The following is a 14,848-nucleotide window of genomic DNA, read 5'->3' on the forward strand; positions in this document are numbered from 1 at the left end:
AGTTGCTATGGCAACATTCGTATGTACACTAGCTCCCCCGATCAAACAGGCAGCCCTGAACAGTTATCGCAAGTCGATCAAAAACATTCTTGGACGTCATGTTCTTGTTTTACAGCACCTTTGAATGTGATCAATATCTTTGGCCTTTTGCAACATCGCAGTTCTTTAAAGCGCAGTGACTCTTTGGCGGTTGCTTCAGATCTTGCAGCATTTTGTTAATTCAACCCAAGCAGATCATGTCACCTTGACAAGGGCACAGCGCTGTTGATAGTTTCTCACCCGAATTGTTCAACTTTTTTGTTATCCCGTCTTCATCGATCCCAGGAATATCGTTGATTAGCGTCGTCAAGTTCGGTTATTGTCTCCCACTTCGATTTGTTTGCTTACGTGAACCGCGTTTGGAACACTTGGTGCATCTTTGCAAACTCTTTAAAGATGCCGTGAACCTTTGCACCAAGCGCTGCTAATCCAATGTTCACCAAATCAAGGAGATGGACAGTTTCGCAAAAGAACAAGAAGGGCGATAGGTATTTGTAGGCATTGGTCTTGATCCGCTAACCGCTTTCTTACCACCTACCACTACTGGCGAAACTCCAGCAAGAGTGTCGAACAGACCGCAACACATTTGCCGTCATCACAGTCATCTTCAGCGCCAATAGATATTGCATCAACATCAAATTCACCGGGGGACGCAGCTCAAAATGTCAGCACAGAAATATTGAAGCGGCATCCAGTAGGAGAGACATCCCCTGGCGCCCTTCCGGCAGATGACGAGACAGGACAAAGGTCCTTACTGGATCTGTGCCAGGTAAGCTCTTGGAAGAACTTCAGTTTTCTGAGATTTTTGAGGTGTTGATTCAGAACCAATCACATACAATCAAAAGGAAGGCAGCGAAAAGGCTGTTCATCAATACTGCATTGCCAATGCCCGCCAGATCCTTCAATTCGTCAATGTTTCCATGGATAGCTTGGGGAACAGTGTTCTTCACCTCTCTGTATCTATGAACGACTTTACCTTGACCTCCCTACTATTGCTCAAAGGGGCCGATCCCAACATCGCGAACCGAGCAGGCATCACGCCGACCATTATCGCAAAGCGAATGGGATTCCATGCTCTGCTCAAAATCTTAAAAAAGCACGGAGGTGTGATTCCGTCAGAGGAGGAGCGGGTGACTACGCAAGTTGGCACGTTAAAACGCAAAAGCAGCAAAATGGAGAATAGCGATGCTCCGGAAATACCTACCGCCGATTCGGATCGGACCGGCCCCCCGCGTTCAACTAACGCAGATAGTCCGAGGAAAGGAGTAAGTGAGACCTCCTCTTTGACTCTAGAGCATGAGGGTGGCTCTGGGCAATGCAACTTTCCCACCTACGACCTTCCCGTCTACGATGCGAGCTATTTGGGCCTTGCTGAAGATATCATCTCCATTGCCCCCCTCCATGTTCTTACCGCAGCTGATGCCAACGGATGTACCCCACTCATGAAAGCATCATACAAAGGGCAGCATTCGATAGTCGCAGCTATCGTCGCGCGGAACATCGATTTGAACGCCACGGACAATCAGGGACATACCGCTCTGGTATGGGCTTCATTGGGTGGGAGGCTTGACGTTGTCCGTCTCTTGGCAGAGCAGCGTGCAGTCAATATTGATGGGGCGGTGAATCATAGGCCGGACCGGCACGCAGCGACACCACTGGTGGCTGCGGCGTTCGCCGGACACACCGCAATAGTGGAGCACCTACTGGATAAGGGCGCGGATATTAACCTTAAAGTGGGAGTGGGTAAGCGTCGAACAGCAGTGATGATAGCCGCCTGGATGCGACGCGAGGAGATAGTTCGATTACTAGTAGCTCGTGGAGCGCAAATCGAGCGGGCCACAGACCAATGGCTAAAAAACGGCTTCATTTACCTAAAGCGCTCTGCATTAGACTACAATGCGTGGACCGGCAGCCCTGGCTCTTTTCATCGACTAATATTGTCCGCTGGGGGTAGTGTAAATGCCGCACCTCAATCGCGACGGATGAGTCTGAAAGAGAAAGTCTCTTACTTTTCCTCGGAGGAAAACCAGGCGATGAAGATGCTGGAATTCATCATGACGGGGTCAGGGGGCAAAGACTCTCATGTGTCAAAAAGCGACCCGAACTTGGCTACCTTACACGAAAGTGTAGGTGATAGACAAGAGATTGCTGCTCCGAAACCACGAGTTCAGAGAGGGCGGGCGCGCAACCGATTCAGACAGGGTATGAATCTGGATGTAGGTTTTGCAATTGCTTATCGATCGTTCCGATTTACCTCGTATATTTGGTCACCATCTCACACTGTTCTCTACCAATGTATAGAAGCTTATTGGGCACAATCCGGAAGTCATTATGGAGCTTACCGAACGCCTTCCGGAACGGGGAACCGAACTTGATGCCATATGGGTCCAAGTATTTCAAGTCGTAATCCAACTCCTGATGGCCGCCAACCAAAACAAAAAGGCCGGGTACATCCTCATCTCCGCCAAAGCTATTCACTACGCTGGTGAAATTGGTCGCGCTGTGGAAGCCATTGACAAGGTGCCCGCACCTGTGCTAAAGCCTTCCTCAACGATGGGACCAGCACCATCGCTTCCAGCACAGACAACAGAACATTCCCTATTTGCACAGAGCAAAATACGAATAAAAATTCGTGAGCTGGCAAGGACGGTGAACAATGATCTACCGAAGCAGCTGATGTTGACAACTAGGATTGCAATCGGAGTTTGGCCACCTCAACATGCAATGTCCGATATGATTAAAGCCGCTACCGATTTGGCGAGGACGTGCAGGGAATTAACGGATGTAGCGAATATGACCGGTGTTTTCCCAGTGCTGGACAAGACGCTAGAAGTCAACGTGAGTCGGTCAGCTCGCTTGCGGTTACCTTACATGGCTAACAGCTGTATTGCTCCAGTTCGATCCTTACGAAGACGAGACGTTGACTGCCAACGCGGTATCAGAGCCCAATAAAGCCGTTCCAGCATCCGGTTTAACCTATGAGGAATACAAGCGCCGAAACGATCTCAAAGTTCTTGAAGAAATTTCTAAACAAAGCACTGGCCGTTCGCGTCCTTCCTCATCGGTCGAAAATATGTCGTTAGTGGAAGACCGCGACGCCCAATTCTTTTCAAAATTGGACGATCTTCTTCGTCAGTTCGTCGGATCTGTCAAAGAGATACAAAGCGCTTGCAGCAATCACTTGAAAGACTTGTATGTCAGTTTGACAAGTACAGCGGCTCACACTGCTGAGCTTTTGATTGATGAGATTAAAGGCTATGAGCTGCTTTCCGACTTTCCGGAGGATCTTCCTTTCGATCAAGAGGATGCCAAAGTTCTCGCTGCCAAAGGCGTCAACGTAGGTGATAACTTTCCAGTTGCAATTGCCGATGTATGGTACGCTGTTCTGGATGAAGTTCGACAAACCGCACGGACTATAACTATGCGCGGAAAGCTCGCGTCGGGTGTCATGCCACCTCCCAACGCGGGTTTAGAGATGCTCAATTCTACAATACCATGTGTAATAGCGGTCAAAAAGCTGGTAACCATTTCCAAAGAGTGTACAGCCAAAATCCGGCGGACAACCTATGAAGACCGAAAAAAGAAGGATCAACTGAGGAAGGATGTCCTTCAGAACGAGCATGTGAAGAACTTGTTCAAATTATGGGAGAGTCAAGTCTTGTTGCCACAAACGGAAGCTGCCCCCGCAGCTGAGGCAGAACTGCCCAGTACGGAGGATTTAGAATTCCTTCAGGATGACTTGGAAGGATTGCAATTGGACATGTCGAATAATCCACCCATTGTCAAGGGTGGAAAGTTGACAAAGTTGGTAGAATGGATGACATCCCATACTCAATATGGTACGACTTCATCATATTGCTCTCTGAAAAAGGTCCTTGGTCCTTGGATAACCTTATTATTGTGTATGGTAGACAAGGAATTTATTTCCGCCTTCATTTTAACACACCACTCCTTCACCACGTCTCTCGAACTTCTCGAATTCCTCAGCAAACGGTATACCATCAATCTCCCACCAGCACTGAGTCGTCAGCAATATGATCTCTTTCTTCGATGCAAAGTTCTGCCTGTGAAGCAGAGAGTGTGTGGCGTCATCAAGTACTGGATGGAAACGCACTTTGAAGAAGACTTTTCGCAGTGTGATCTGGTCGTTTTCAAGTTGCGTGATTTTGTTGAGAGTGTGGTTACCTTAGATTCAGAGGCATTGGCCAAAGATCTCATGAAGATGCTGGACGAAAAGGTCCGGTTGATAGTGAATGCGCCCTTGTTTATTTCTTTCTTGTGCTAACGCTGAAGGTCTTGTAGTTAAGCGCCACCACGAGTGGTGCAACCGTACCGACCAAAACTCTATTAGCACCGCAACCCCAAGTACACCAGCCTCCACCACCTAAACTACCCCGGTCCTTTGCAACCACCAGCCCTGAAATCTACGCTCTACTTTCCTCCTCCTCGACGGGCTACTTAGAATTCGACCCGCTAGAAATGGCGCGCCAGCTCGCAATCCTCGAGTTTGAACATTTTAGGCGTATCAAGGCCCATGAATGTTTGGACCAAATTTGGGGAGATCGGCGAAAGAAGGAAATGGTACAGATGGGGTGCAACGTAAAAAGCGACGGTGTAAGGTCTGGACTGACGGATATCATTAAGCATACGAATGTGGTATGTGCTCCAATATTGAAATGTGCACAACGCCCATTGAACTTCTCACCTTGTATATCAATGGCGTAGGTAACAGTCTGGATTGCAAACAGCATCATTCGTCACGAAAACCTCAAAGACAGGCGCGATACTTTAAAGTACTTTGCACAAATGGCGCTGGTAAGCGGCAAAAAGAATCACAGTTATTGTTTATGCTTGTACTGAAACTACCCTTTGAACTGTTCCCATTGCTTTCATTAGCACTGCCAAGAACTCAGCAACTTCAACGGCATAACAGCAATTAACGCCGCCATGTCTATGGCACCCGTCCATCGCTTGCGAAAAACGTGGGAGGTAGGACGAAATAATGGCAGCAACCATGTTGGGTCAGCAGTAAATATATATCTTGTATCCAGGCATTCAAGGAGAAATATCCTAAAATCCACGAAGCATACGAAGAAGTAGCTGCTACGGTCTCGCCCAAAGGTCAATATGCAAACTACCGCCGTGCTCTAAAAGAGCTTGTTCCACCCGCAGTACCCTTCCTCGGTAAGCTCCGCAATGACAGGAAAGCTCGCCCGATCCATCGTCCTAATTAATCATCCATCTCATAAGGTGTGTCCTTGACTGACTTGACGTTCACCGAACTTGGGAATCCAGATTTCATTCCCGATACAGCATTCATCAACTTTGACAAACGGCGCAAAGTTTACCACATACTCTCGTCATCCATTCAAAAATATCAGACAACACCTTACAATCTTCTCCCGGTGCCAGGTATGCTGGAATTTTTCCGAGATCTTAGCCGAAGTGGGGCTGGAAAGAGTGGGCGGGCGATAGGACTGGTTGAGCTCTCCTTGATGGATGAAGAGGAACTGTATGAGATCAGTTTAAGAGTTGAGCCTAGGGAAGAGGAGTTGAGTGATGAAGACATGGCTGATGATGGATATTGAAGAGGGTACTTAGTGTTTGATGCAGTTATATGTAATTCTCAGTGACATGTTAATTTATCATTAGTCTTTTTGGCGCATGTAAAACACCTCGCGATAATGTCGCTGATTTGGCGAGCTATACTAGCAGGATATTTAAGCCAGACCAAGGCGTTCATTCTCAGAGCCATTCAATAGCAGGTGAATCGTCACGGCATCAGGTGTTCGAGATTAAGACATGAATGTGCCGATGACCACACGAACACTAGTATTCAAGGGATCAACTAACAGAGGACAAGGTATATTATCACGGACATGAGAGTGTGCAGAAAAAATATCCCCCGCAATCTCATCATATCCTAGTCATATTTTCAAGCATTTCTTGTATAAATGTGGGGATAAACGTGCGCTGTGGCAGTTTACTATCAACGCAAAACGAGTATGGTTTAGTCATGACCCGGATGGAAGCGCGTGGCGGGAAAGTCGAATACTCACGTAGTTTACGCTAATGAGATAGTCAGCCAATCCTTCTACAACCTTTGTCGCCTCACCCGCTTGAACTGGAGCATCGTAAACGCCGATCAAGACGGCCTGCTTTGTCTTCACAATGACAACACCGCCCTGTCCCTGATTGTGAGAAAACGGCGGTGTTAGCTGCGCACTTAACATGATGTGGAATCACGACAGCTAGTCGCGTATCAGAGTGCATACCTGCTTGCCGTAGATACTACGGTCATCGGCCCGAAGCGTAAAGTACTTGGAGCCGTTCAGGTGAATACCGCTGGCGCGGATGGTAGAAGCATCTGTGAAAGACTTGATGAGGGTTTGGACTTCGTTTTGCGCGACCTATTCAAAGCGAGGAGACGTGAGACCATTCGTCTGAAAGCTATGCATGTGTGGTAAAACGACAACTCACGCTGAAGCCCTTGGAGGTTGCCCAGAGAGAGCCATCAAGACCGTGAATGGCCGCTTGCTGAATCTTTCCGGTACCAATCAGGTTGCTGTCGACGTACGCTTGCCAGGACATGTTTTACAGATAGTGTTGAAGGAGAGGTTTGCGAGGAACGGAGCAACGAAATAACAGAAAAACACGAGATGTGTGATGAGCGATGAAAAGCAAACGAGCGTGCAGTTGGGAAGGGGACGAACGAAGCGCTACGGCCTTAAATACGGATACAACTCTGCGCGGCAACCAGTCCAAGGGAAGGGGCGCGTTTGAATGGAGCTTCCATTTGGCTTCTAGAAGATGCATTTGAACACTTGCATTGCAGGCGCTTTGTTTATTTTCCTTCTTTTGACGCAGTCTGGAATCGACGATACAAAAAAAAGGAAAAGGATCATCGGAACTAGGACGAACAGTTTTTCTTGATACAAGCAATATATTGATTAGAACTTGACAGTTAATGATACTGACGGCGGATTATCCCCCCCAACGCGGACACACACAAAAAACCATTCACTACAACCCGTAATAAATGCAACTAGATATATCCTCCTTGCTCTAAAACCCAGTAGCAGATGTTGTACGGTCTATGCGCATCTTGAGCTTTTCCACTTCTTTCTCAAAGCTGTTTACAATGAATAAATGATGGGATCAGATAAAGATTGTCTGGAGAAAAGCAAAATATTAGGAAACTTACCGCAGTGCACGATCTCTGTACTCATTTGCTTCGCGTTCAGCGCGACGCTTAGAGAGTTGGAGGTTACTTTCGGATGTTTCCTTTAAAAAAAGACTGTTACTATTGCTGTATCGAAGCATCATAATATATTCAGTTATCAAGACTCACCAACTCGTCCAGCTGTGTTTTCATCCTCTTCATCTTTTGCTCCATCTTCTCCATTTCCTCGTCATTTCTTTGCTTTTGCTTATCCTTCTCCTGCAACTGGAATTGCAGCTCCCGAATGACGCGATCGGTTTTTCTTGCGTTCTTCGCAACCTCATTCTTTTCTTTGGTCTCAGCATCCAAGGCTGCACTCAACTCTTCAAGGCGTGCCTCAAGTCTTTTCACATGTCCAGCATCACGCTGTAGAGCAGTGCTTTCAAGATCAACGATGCGAGCATTGAGCTCTTTAATAGTCTTATCCAATGCAACCTTCTCCTTTTCCATTGAGAGTGCTCGGTCTTTTTCTTTTGAAAGATCTCCGGAAATTTCATTGGCAAATTGCTCGGCTCTTCTGGCCCGATCCTCTGCGGTTCGTGCTCTGTCCTGGTATTCCTCAAGTTGGTCCCGGAGGTCGGCATTATCTTGATCAAGGGCTTGCATGGATCGTTGAATATCAGCACGTCCACGAGCTGTATCATCGTAACTTTCGCTGAGCTCTTCGACACGTGCTTCGAGTGTCCTCTTTGTCTTCTCCAGTAGCGATCGTTGCGCCTCTGAATCGTCCAATGATGACCGTAGATCACGAACTTGGTTGAGGAGACCGGTGATTTGGGATTGGAGATCATCGTAGGTGTTGAGGGAGTCGTTGTAAGCGCGATTAAGGTCTTCGAGCTTGGCTTCCATTCGCTCTCGGTCCTTTTTCCAGTTTGTAGCACTGCGAAGCTCTTCCTCGAGGCGGTTGGAAACGGACTCGAGATCTGTCTCCAAGTCCTTTGCGGTTGCTTTGAGGTTAACCGCATTACTCTTCTCAATTTCGAGTTCAGTCATGAGCTGTTTAATCTCTTTCTGGTACTTCTTGCGTGTCGCATCTACCACCAACTCACGCTCTTCCAATTCCCTCCTGTGCCTCTCATGCAAGGCTTCGATCTCTTCCTGGAGCTTACGCTTCACAACGGCGAGATCTGCAAGCTCGTGCGAGTCTTCCTCCATCTTGTCCTGCAGATCAATCACTTGCTCCTCCAGACTCCTCACTTTGTCCTCAGCCAACTTACGTTCCTTGAGGGCCTCATTGAGGCTGTCCTCCAGTTCATTTATCTGGATTCGGTAGGAGCTCTCGCTCTTCTCAGCCTTAATGCGAGCCAGCTCGGCTGCTTCAAGCTTAGTAAGAGTCTGGTCAGCCCTCGCGCGGTGCATGGCAAGAGACTCAGAGAGGTCATTCGATTTGGCAGTCTCAGCGTCAAGCTTAAGTTGCAGTTCTTTAAGCTCCGCGGCCAGCTTTCGACGAGCGGCACCCTCGTCACTCTTCGCAATCACTTCTGCTTCTAATCTGCTCTTGAGCTCATCGATCTCCGACTGAAGCAATCGTCGCTGCTTTTCCAAATTGGTAATGTCCTTATTCTTATCATCCAACTCCTGAGTTGTCAACCTCTGAGCGGCAAGCAGAGCTCTTCTTGACTCTTCGAGTTTCTCGATCTTGCTATCAAGATCATCGCGCGCCCGAGACCGTAACGCTTCTAGTTCACTAGAGTTTGAAATCCTGGCAGCTTCAAGTGCGGCACGGGCTTCCTCGGATTCTTCGAGCTTAGCTTGCAACCTCTGCAGCTCCTTTTCAAGTCTCTTTTTGGCTTCCCCGAGCGCAGCTTTGCTGTCATCGCCACCTTCGAGTTCATTGTGCAACTCTTCCACCTTACGCTCGAGCTGCTTCCGTGTACGTTCGCTGCTGTCCAAAAGACCTTCCAGTCTCTCAATCTCACTCTGAAGGGAATTGGCTTTCTTTTCATGGCGCTGGCTCAATTCCTCAAAATTCCTGCGGTTACGCTCCTCCTCCTCCAACTTGAGGTGCAGCTCGCGCAACTGAGCTTCCGTCTTAGTCTTGGCCTTTTGAAGATCGGTCTGGCCCTTCACTGAGTTTTCGGCGCGCGACATGAGATCTTCAACCTGCTCCTCAAGTCTCTTTTTGGATTTCAGCAGCTCATTCTTTTGGTTGGTCGTTTCGTCTAGCTGCTCTCCAAGTGAGTTTACCTCCCGCATGAGCATGCGACGAGTCTCCTCCATTTGAGAATCTTTTGTGAGCAGATCTGCTTCCATCCGCTTCCGGTAGTCGCTCAATTGTATTTCAAGACTTTGTTTGGCCTCCTCAACCTTTCTACGAATAGTCTCTTCTTCCTCCAATTGTCCTTGCAACTCATCAATGCGAGATTCTAGACGCCGCTTAGCTTTCTCCAGCTCATGGACATTCTTGCCACCATCGCCGATTTCGTCAATCAACGCTTTGAGTTCTGTTTCCAGCTCATTCTTACTCTTCTGTATACCGGCCATTTGGTGAATCTTTTCGTCTACCTCTAGTTGCAGGGAGTCGATGGTGCTTTGGAGTTTTCTTCCATTGGACTCTGCAAGCTCCCTTTGGCGCCGCTCATTCTCAAGAGTAAGGTTTGTTGTGCTAAGCTGGGACTCGACCTGCTTGAGCAGTCGCTCAGCGTTTCTTGCCGCATTGTGCTCACGCTCAATCTCAATGCGCAAGTCCTCCGTTTCGGCGGTGAGACGAGCTTTAGTTTTCTCGAGGTTGGCGGAATTGCGGTCCAGCTCATCATATCGTTGCTGGAGGTCTGCGAGTTCCTTTTGCAGTTTTGTCCGTGCTTCCTCAAGTTCTGCACTACGGCCGGCAACTTCTTTGTTGAACTTGTCTTTGAGTGCATCCAGCTCGGACGTCTTACTAGCCAGGCGCTTTGCAACGTCAGCTTTGTTGTTCTCTTCCTCGTCCAAGCGAGCCTGTAAATCAGCCAGTTCCATTGTGACCTTCTTCTTCTGGCTTTCGACATGAGTACGCTTCTTGACTTCATCCTCTAAATCATCACGGAGGGCATCCGCCTGCTTCTGCAGGCTCTGTCTCTCCCTGTCCAGGCGTGCATTGGTTGCCTCGCTCTCGTCAACGCGGGCCTGCAAGACAGCAATCTGTCTTTCAAGAGCCTCCTTCTGTGCTTTAACCTCGGATAAAGCTGCCTCTGCGTCCTCAGCACGGGATCTAAGGGAAATCAGATCACCTTCGACCTGACGCCTATTCTTCTCCAATCTGGCGCGCGTTTCTTCGCTTTTTTCAACCTCTTCCCTCATGTTGTTCAAATCCCTTTCTATAGCCGACTTGGCTTTGCTGATATTGGCGGAATCTTCTCGTGCAGCGTCAAGCTCCATGCGCAACTTGTCAATGACTTGTTGCGTTTTTTTCCTTGTGTCATCCAGTTCGGCTTGCGAGGCGCTGAGTTGCGATTTGAGATCCTGAACTTCGGTCTCGCGAAGGCGGCGCAATTCTGTCTGTTTCGTCTCCTCAGTGCCCTTGGCCTCCATCATGTGGCGAAGGGACTCAAGCTCCTCCTCCAGCTTCTTGCGCTGTTTGACTAGCTTCTCACGTTCTCCGCGCTCCGTTTCCAGGTCGCCTTGTGCGCTGTTGAGCTTGAGTTGCAGGTCACGTCTTTGTTTGTCGACGCTTTCCTTTTCGGTACTTTCAACACGAAGACGCTCATTGAGTTCTGCCAACTCGTGCTCGCGCTTCTTGATTGTACTTTCGAGTTCAGCGCGCACTCGTTGGAGCTCAGCAACGTTTTCTTGGGCCGTGCGAAGATCTGCTTCAAGGGCGGATCGGCGGTGGTCGAGCTTCTGTCGATCATCCTGCTCTTGTTCCAATTTCTGCTCGAGCTCAGCAATTGTTGTTTTGAGCTTAGTTTGTTGCCGGTTAAGGTCAACCTGGCTATCTCCAGCGCTTTCAAGTTGACGCTGAAATTCAGCCAACTGATATTCCAGCGATTTCCGGTCAGTTTCCAATTTTTGAATCCTTTCCGAGTCATTCCTAAGCTCATCCTCCAACTCCTTGATACGCTGCTCCCGAGCCTGCTTCTCTTTTTCAAGCCTGTCCAGATTAGCGCGCTCTTGCTCAAGCTGTCCACGCAGCTCACTGATGCCTCCTTCCAGTTTTCTTTTCTCCTTGCTCAGCTCTTCATTGGCAGCCTCACGTTCTTCAAGATCGGCCGAAGCTTCCTTCAATTGTTCGGAGAGAGCGGCTTCACGCTCCTGCACACGGGCAAGAATCTCAGCCTGGTTAGCTGCGGCGTTCTTCTCGTCGATAAGCATGTCTTCCAAGCGCTTTTTCTCAGTATCAAGAGCGCTGCGAGCCGCCTCAAGCTTCAGCCGCTCTTCCTGTTCCTTCTTGGCCTTCTCCTCCCATTCTTTGGCAAGCTCTTCCCGTTTACGCAGCTCTTCATCTGTGCGCGTCACAGCCAATAGAGGCTTGACCTTGGTATACAATCGCCACCATGACCACTCCCGCAATGTCACATAAACACGGGCATTCTTTTGAATGATGCGGATAGCCCGGAACTGGTCGATGCGTTTCTTATACAATTTGCGAGCAAGGTACCCTCTCATAAGCGCTTGAATGCGCGTTACGATCCTGGACAATTGTACGTCCCGTCGCTCTTCCAGCTCGGCCAGCACTCCTGCGCGGAAGAAAACTTTGCTGCTTCCGAGACGGTACTGGTTCTTATCAAGAGCGAGTGTTTCGAGGAGTAGTTGAGCAGCTTGGCGGCCATCCATGAAACCTCGGGGAATTACTCCTGAGGCGAGGAGCTCATACCGCTGACGGAAGTCGGCGAAGGGAAGTCGGTTGGGGAAACCAGCTCGGCAAATACGGATCCCTTCCAAAACACCGTTGCAGCGTAATTGATCGAGAACTAGGTTTACATTTAGTTTACCAGGGCGTTTCTCCTCATTCGGAATGATACAACGAACAAAGTGGGGTTCCGTCGAGTATAAAGTATTCATCAAAGAATTGAGTTGCTCTTTATGTCTCTGAGCAACGGTTCGGAAAGCACCCTTCTTTGTAACTCCTCTGGTCTTGACGTTGTCCTCGGCCTCTGCCAAATACTCTGTAAACAAGGACCCAATGTACTTGTCCGTTGAATTCGCCAATAATCGCGTGACATTCTCGTTCAATGGGTCTTTGTTCTTGTCCAACCAGCCTGCGGTGTTGTACTCGACCTTTCCTGCGTAGTGCTGGAGAATGAACCCTTGATTGAATCTGGGTGTTTCGTACTTGGCCGATTTGCCCTTCCATATTCCGTTTAGCTTTTCGATAAACGTTTTGTCGGTGGCTTTGGGCATGACACATTCCTCATCCAAGCAGGAAAGGATACCAATTGGCGATGTCTTCTCAATGAGGTCAATAGTGGGCTGGAGGTCGAGACCAAAGTCGATGAATTTCCATTCAATGCCTTCACGGCGGTACTCCTCCTGCTCAAGGATAAACATATGGTGATTGAAGAATTGTTGAAGACGTTCGTTGGTGTAGTTGATGCAGAGCTGTTCGAAGCTGTTGTGCTGTACAAAGATAGAATCAGCCACTACTTCAACCAAATGGCAGAAGTGGCAGTATGCAATACCTCAAAGATCTCAAAACCTGCAATATCCAACACGCCAATGAATGTGGATTTTGATGAGGGAGTGTAGATAGCGGCATTAATTCGCTCAACCAATTTTCCAAACATGCGCTCATACAAGGACCTTGACAGAGCTTCAATAGAATACAATACTTGCTCTACATTCCTCGCCTGAGTAACCCAGTCTCGACCAGCTTTGATCTTGGGCTTCAGCAAACTCTTGGCAAATTCGGCGACAGGAATCCCCAAGACATGGCAGACCTTTTCGCAAGCTGACTGGGCTGCCTCGCCTGAAAGCTGTGCCTGATCTTCCCTGTCTGCAGTGAAGGTGATGTTTCCAAGGTGAAGAATGGCCGCGATGATCTTGAACAGGTCCATTTGCTCATCTGGGGAGATCTTCATGATATCCAAAGCGTCACGAAGCATCTTGAATTCTGCGGCATCATCGACTCCTTCAATATTATGGTTGGAGCCTTTAGTAAAGCGATAAGATGCAAGGTTTCCATCAAGCAGGAGCTTTTCCTTCACATCGGCAGGCGCTCCTTTGAGAAGTTGATAATAGATGTGATAATTCCTCTCTTTGGATGTCTGGTGCGTCACGCGAGACTTCTCGAGAAGATACCACTCGATATTCGCACCCGCAATGTGTCCAGTTGTGTTGAATTCGATCCGAATGAACTTTCCAAATCGAGAGGAGTTGTTGTTGCGGATGGTTTGAGCATTACCAAATGACTCAAGAATAGGGTTTGCTTGGAGAATCTGCTGCTCAAGAGTTCCTAGGGATTTGCCGCTTCCGCTGGTGCTCGCAATGGACGCAAGGTATTGAATGACCTTCTTGGTGTTTTCGGTCTTTCCAGCGCCTGATTCACCTCTGCAAATCAATGGACATTGTTAGTTGATTCAGCAAGGGTCTTACAGCACTATAATGGCCACAGGCAAACATACGTGATGAGAATAGACTGGTTTTCTCTGTCCTGGGTCATGTCGTGATATGCGGCATCTGAAATGGCGTAGATGTGAGGGGGCATCTCACTCCTTTTTTTGCCCTTATATCCCTTGATGATGTCGTCCGTGTAGATGGGAAGTCTCTTGTACGGGTTGACAGCCACCAGAAAGAGTCCAGAGTATGTCTATGTAGTGACTAAGTCAGTGTTCGGCTGCCGGACAAGTAAACACAGACGATACCAACATAGATCAGGTTTGAGAGGTACCGAAGCCTCAGATTATGAACGACGGAAGCTTCATTCAAGTATGTCAAATCCGCCATATCTTCCGCTTTGTCAAACTTTGGCGGATTCATTTTTTCGGTATCATTAATATTGACTGTTCGTTGCTGGAGGGGCAATGCAAGTTGAGCGCGTGGTTAGCGGATGCGACATTGAGTTCAGCGCTAATGCACACTTGGTACTTACTGTATCATTCAGTAGTGCTACCAAAACGTTGTCCCCATCCTCGCTCACAATCGAACCCGCAATGTACCCTTCCTCCTTGTCGCTCACCCATACCCATTTTTTCTCCGCCCACTGCGCTTGTGCTAGAGCGTCCGCCCCAAGATCGGGGCGAATTCGCTCAGTATGTGACACCATAGTAGAGGGGTTTGTTGGATAACTGGCAACGCCGTCCAATGAATGTCAGTTGGGATACTACGACAGGAAGAAGCGAAACGTGGTCATACAAACCTGTCGGGAGACTCAATTCCGGAAAGTTGGGCTGCCGCGTGCAACTCTCCTATAAGTGGGGTATACCAGCAACTTTCTAAATGTGCCGAGAAAACGTTGCGGTCCTGTGTTTAAGACTCTTGACTCTCGGAACCCGTCGCGAGACTGGATTTGCTGATGCAAACCTAAATAGGCTGACATAATCCCAGTAATTGTTCTGGAATATAGCGCGCTTAACCCACATTTTTGGATTCCAGACGCTTCTTTCTTACGCTTTTTTGCACTGAATTCGGAAGCTAATTATGTTCTTCTTGCTGCAAACGACATCCTTCAGGATA

At 48.3% G+C, this 14,848-nt stretch overlaps 3 protein-coding genes across 3 annotated transcripts; 1 reads left to right on the plus strand and 2 right to left on the minus strand.

The window, feature by feature from the left end:
• Positions 1-71: 71 nt before the first annotated feature.
• On the plus strand, positions 72-5,723 carry SPPG_07222 (uncharacterized protein). Its single transcript, XM_016755385.1, has 11 exons — positions 72-527; positions 598-808; positions 885-2,255; positions 2,341-2,877; positions 2,936-3,878; positions 3,951-4,276; positions 4,342-4,695; positions 4,765-4,854; positions 4,936-5,028; positions 5,091-5,223; positions 5,290-5,723. The coding sequence occupies exons 1-11, from the start codon at positions 472-474 to the stop codon at positions 5,625-5,627; spliced, it is 4,452 nt and encodes a 1,483-aa protein (XP_016605332.1). The 5' UTR covers positions 72-471; the 3' UTR covers positions 5,628-5,723.
• SPPG_07223 (profilin) lies at positions 5,642-6,775 on the minus strand. Its single transcript, XM_016755386.1, has 4 exons — positions 6,520-6,775; positions 6,315-6,449; positions 6,099-6,230; positions 5,642-6,025 (listed from the first exon to the last, which is right to left on the minus strand). The coding sequence occupies exons 1-4, from the start codon at positions 6,628-6,630 to the stop codon at positions 6,023-6,025; spliced, it is 381 nt and encodes a 126-aa protein (XP_016605333.1). The 5' UTR covers positions 6,631-6,775; the 3' UTR covers positions 5,642-6,022.
• Positions 6,776-6,953: 178 nt separating this feature from the next.
• On the minus strand, positions 6,954-14,699 carry SPPG_07224 (uncharacterized protein). Its single transcript, XM_016755387.1, has 8 exons — positions 14,532-14,699; positions 14,265-14,460; positions 14,042-14,185; positions 13,798-13,982; positions 12,856-13,723; positions 7,391-12,793; positions 7,244-7,323; positions 6,954-7,171 (listed from the first exon to the last, which is right to left on the minus strand). The coding sequence occupies exons 2-8, from the start codon at positions 14,436-14,438 to the stop codon at positions 7,105-7,107; spliced, it is 6,921 nt and encodes a 2,306-aa protein (XP_016605334.1). The 5' UTR covers positions 14,439-14,460; positions 14,532-14,699; the 3' UTR covers positions 6,954-7,104.
• Positions 14,700-14,848: the final 149 nt, after the last annotated feature.

This window comes from Spizellomyces punctatus (assembly GCF_000182565.1).
Source record: "Spizellomyces punctatus DAOM BR117 chromosome Unknown supercont1.15, whole genome shotgun sequence".
Lineage (NCBI taxonomy): Eukaryota > Fungi > Chytridiomycota > Chytridiomycetes > Spizellomycetales > Spizellomycetaceae > Spizellomyces > Spizellomyces punctatus.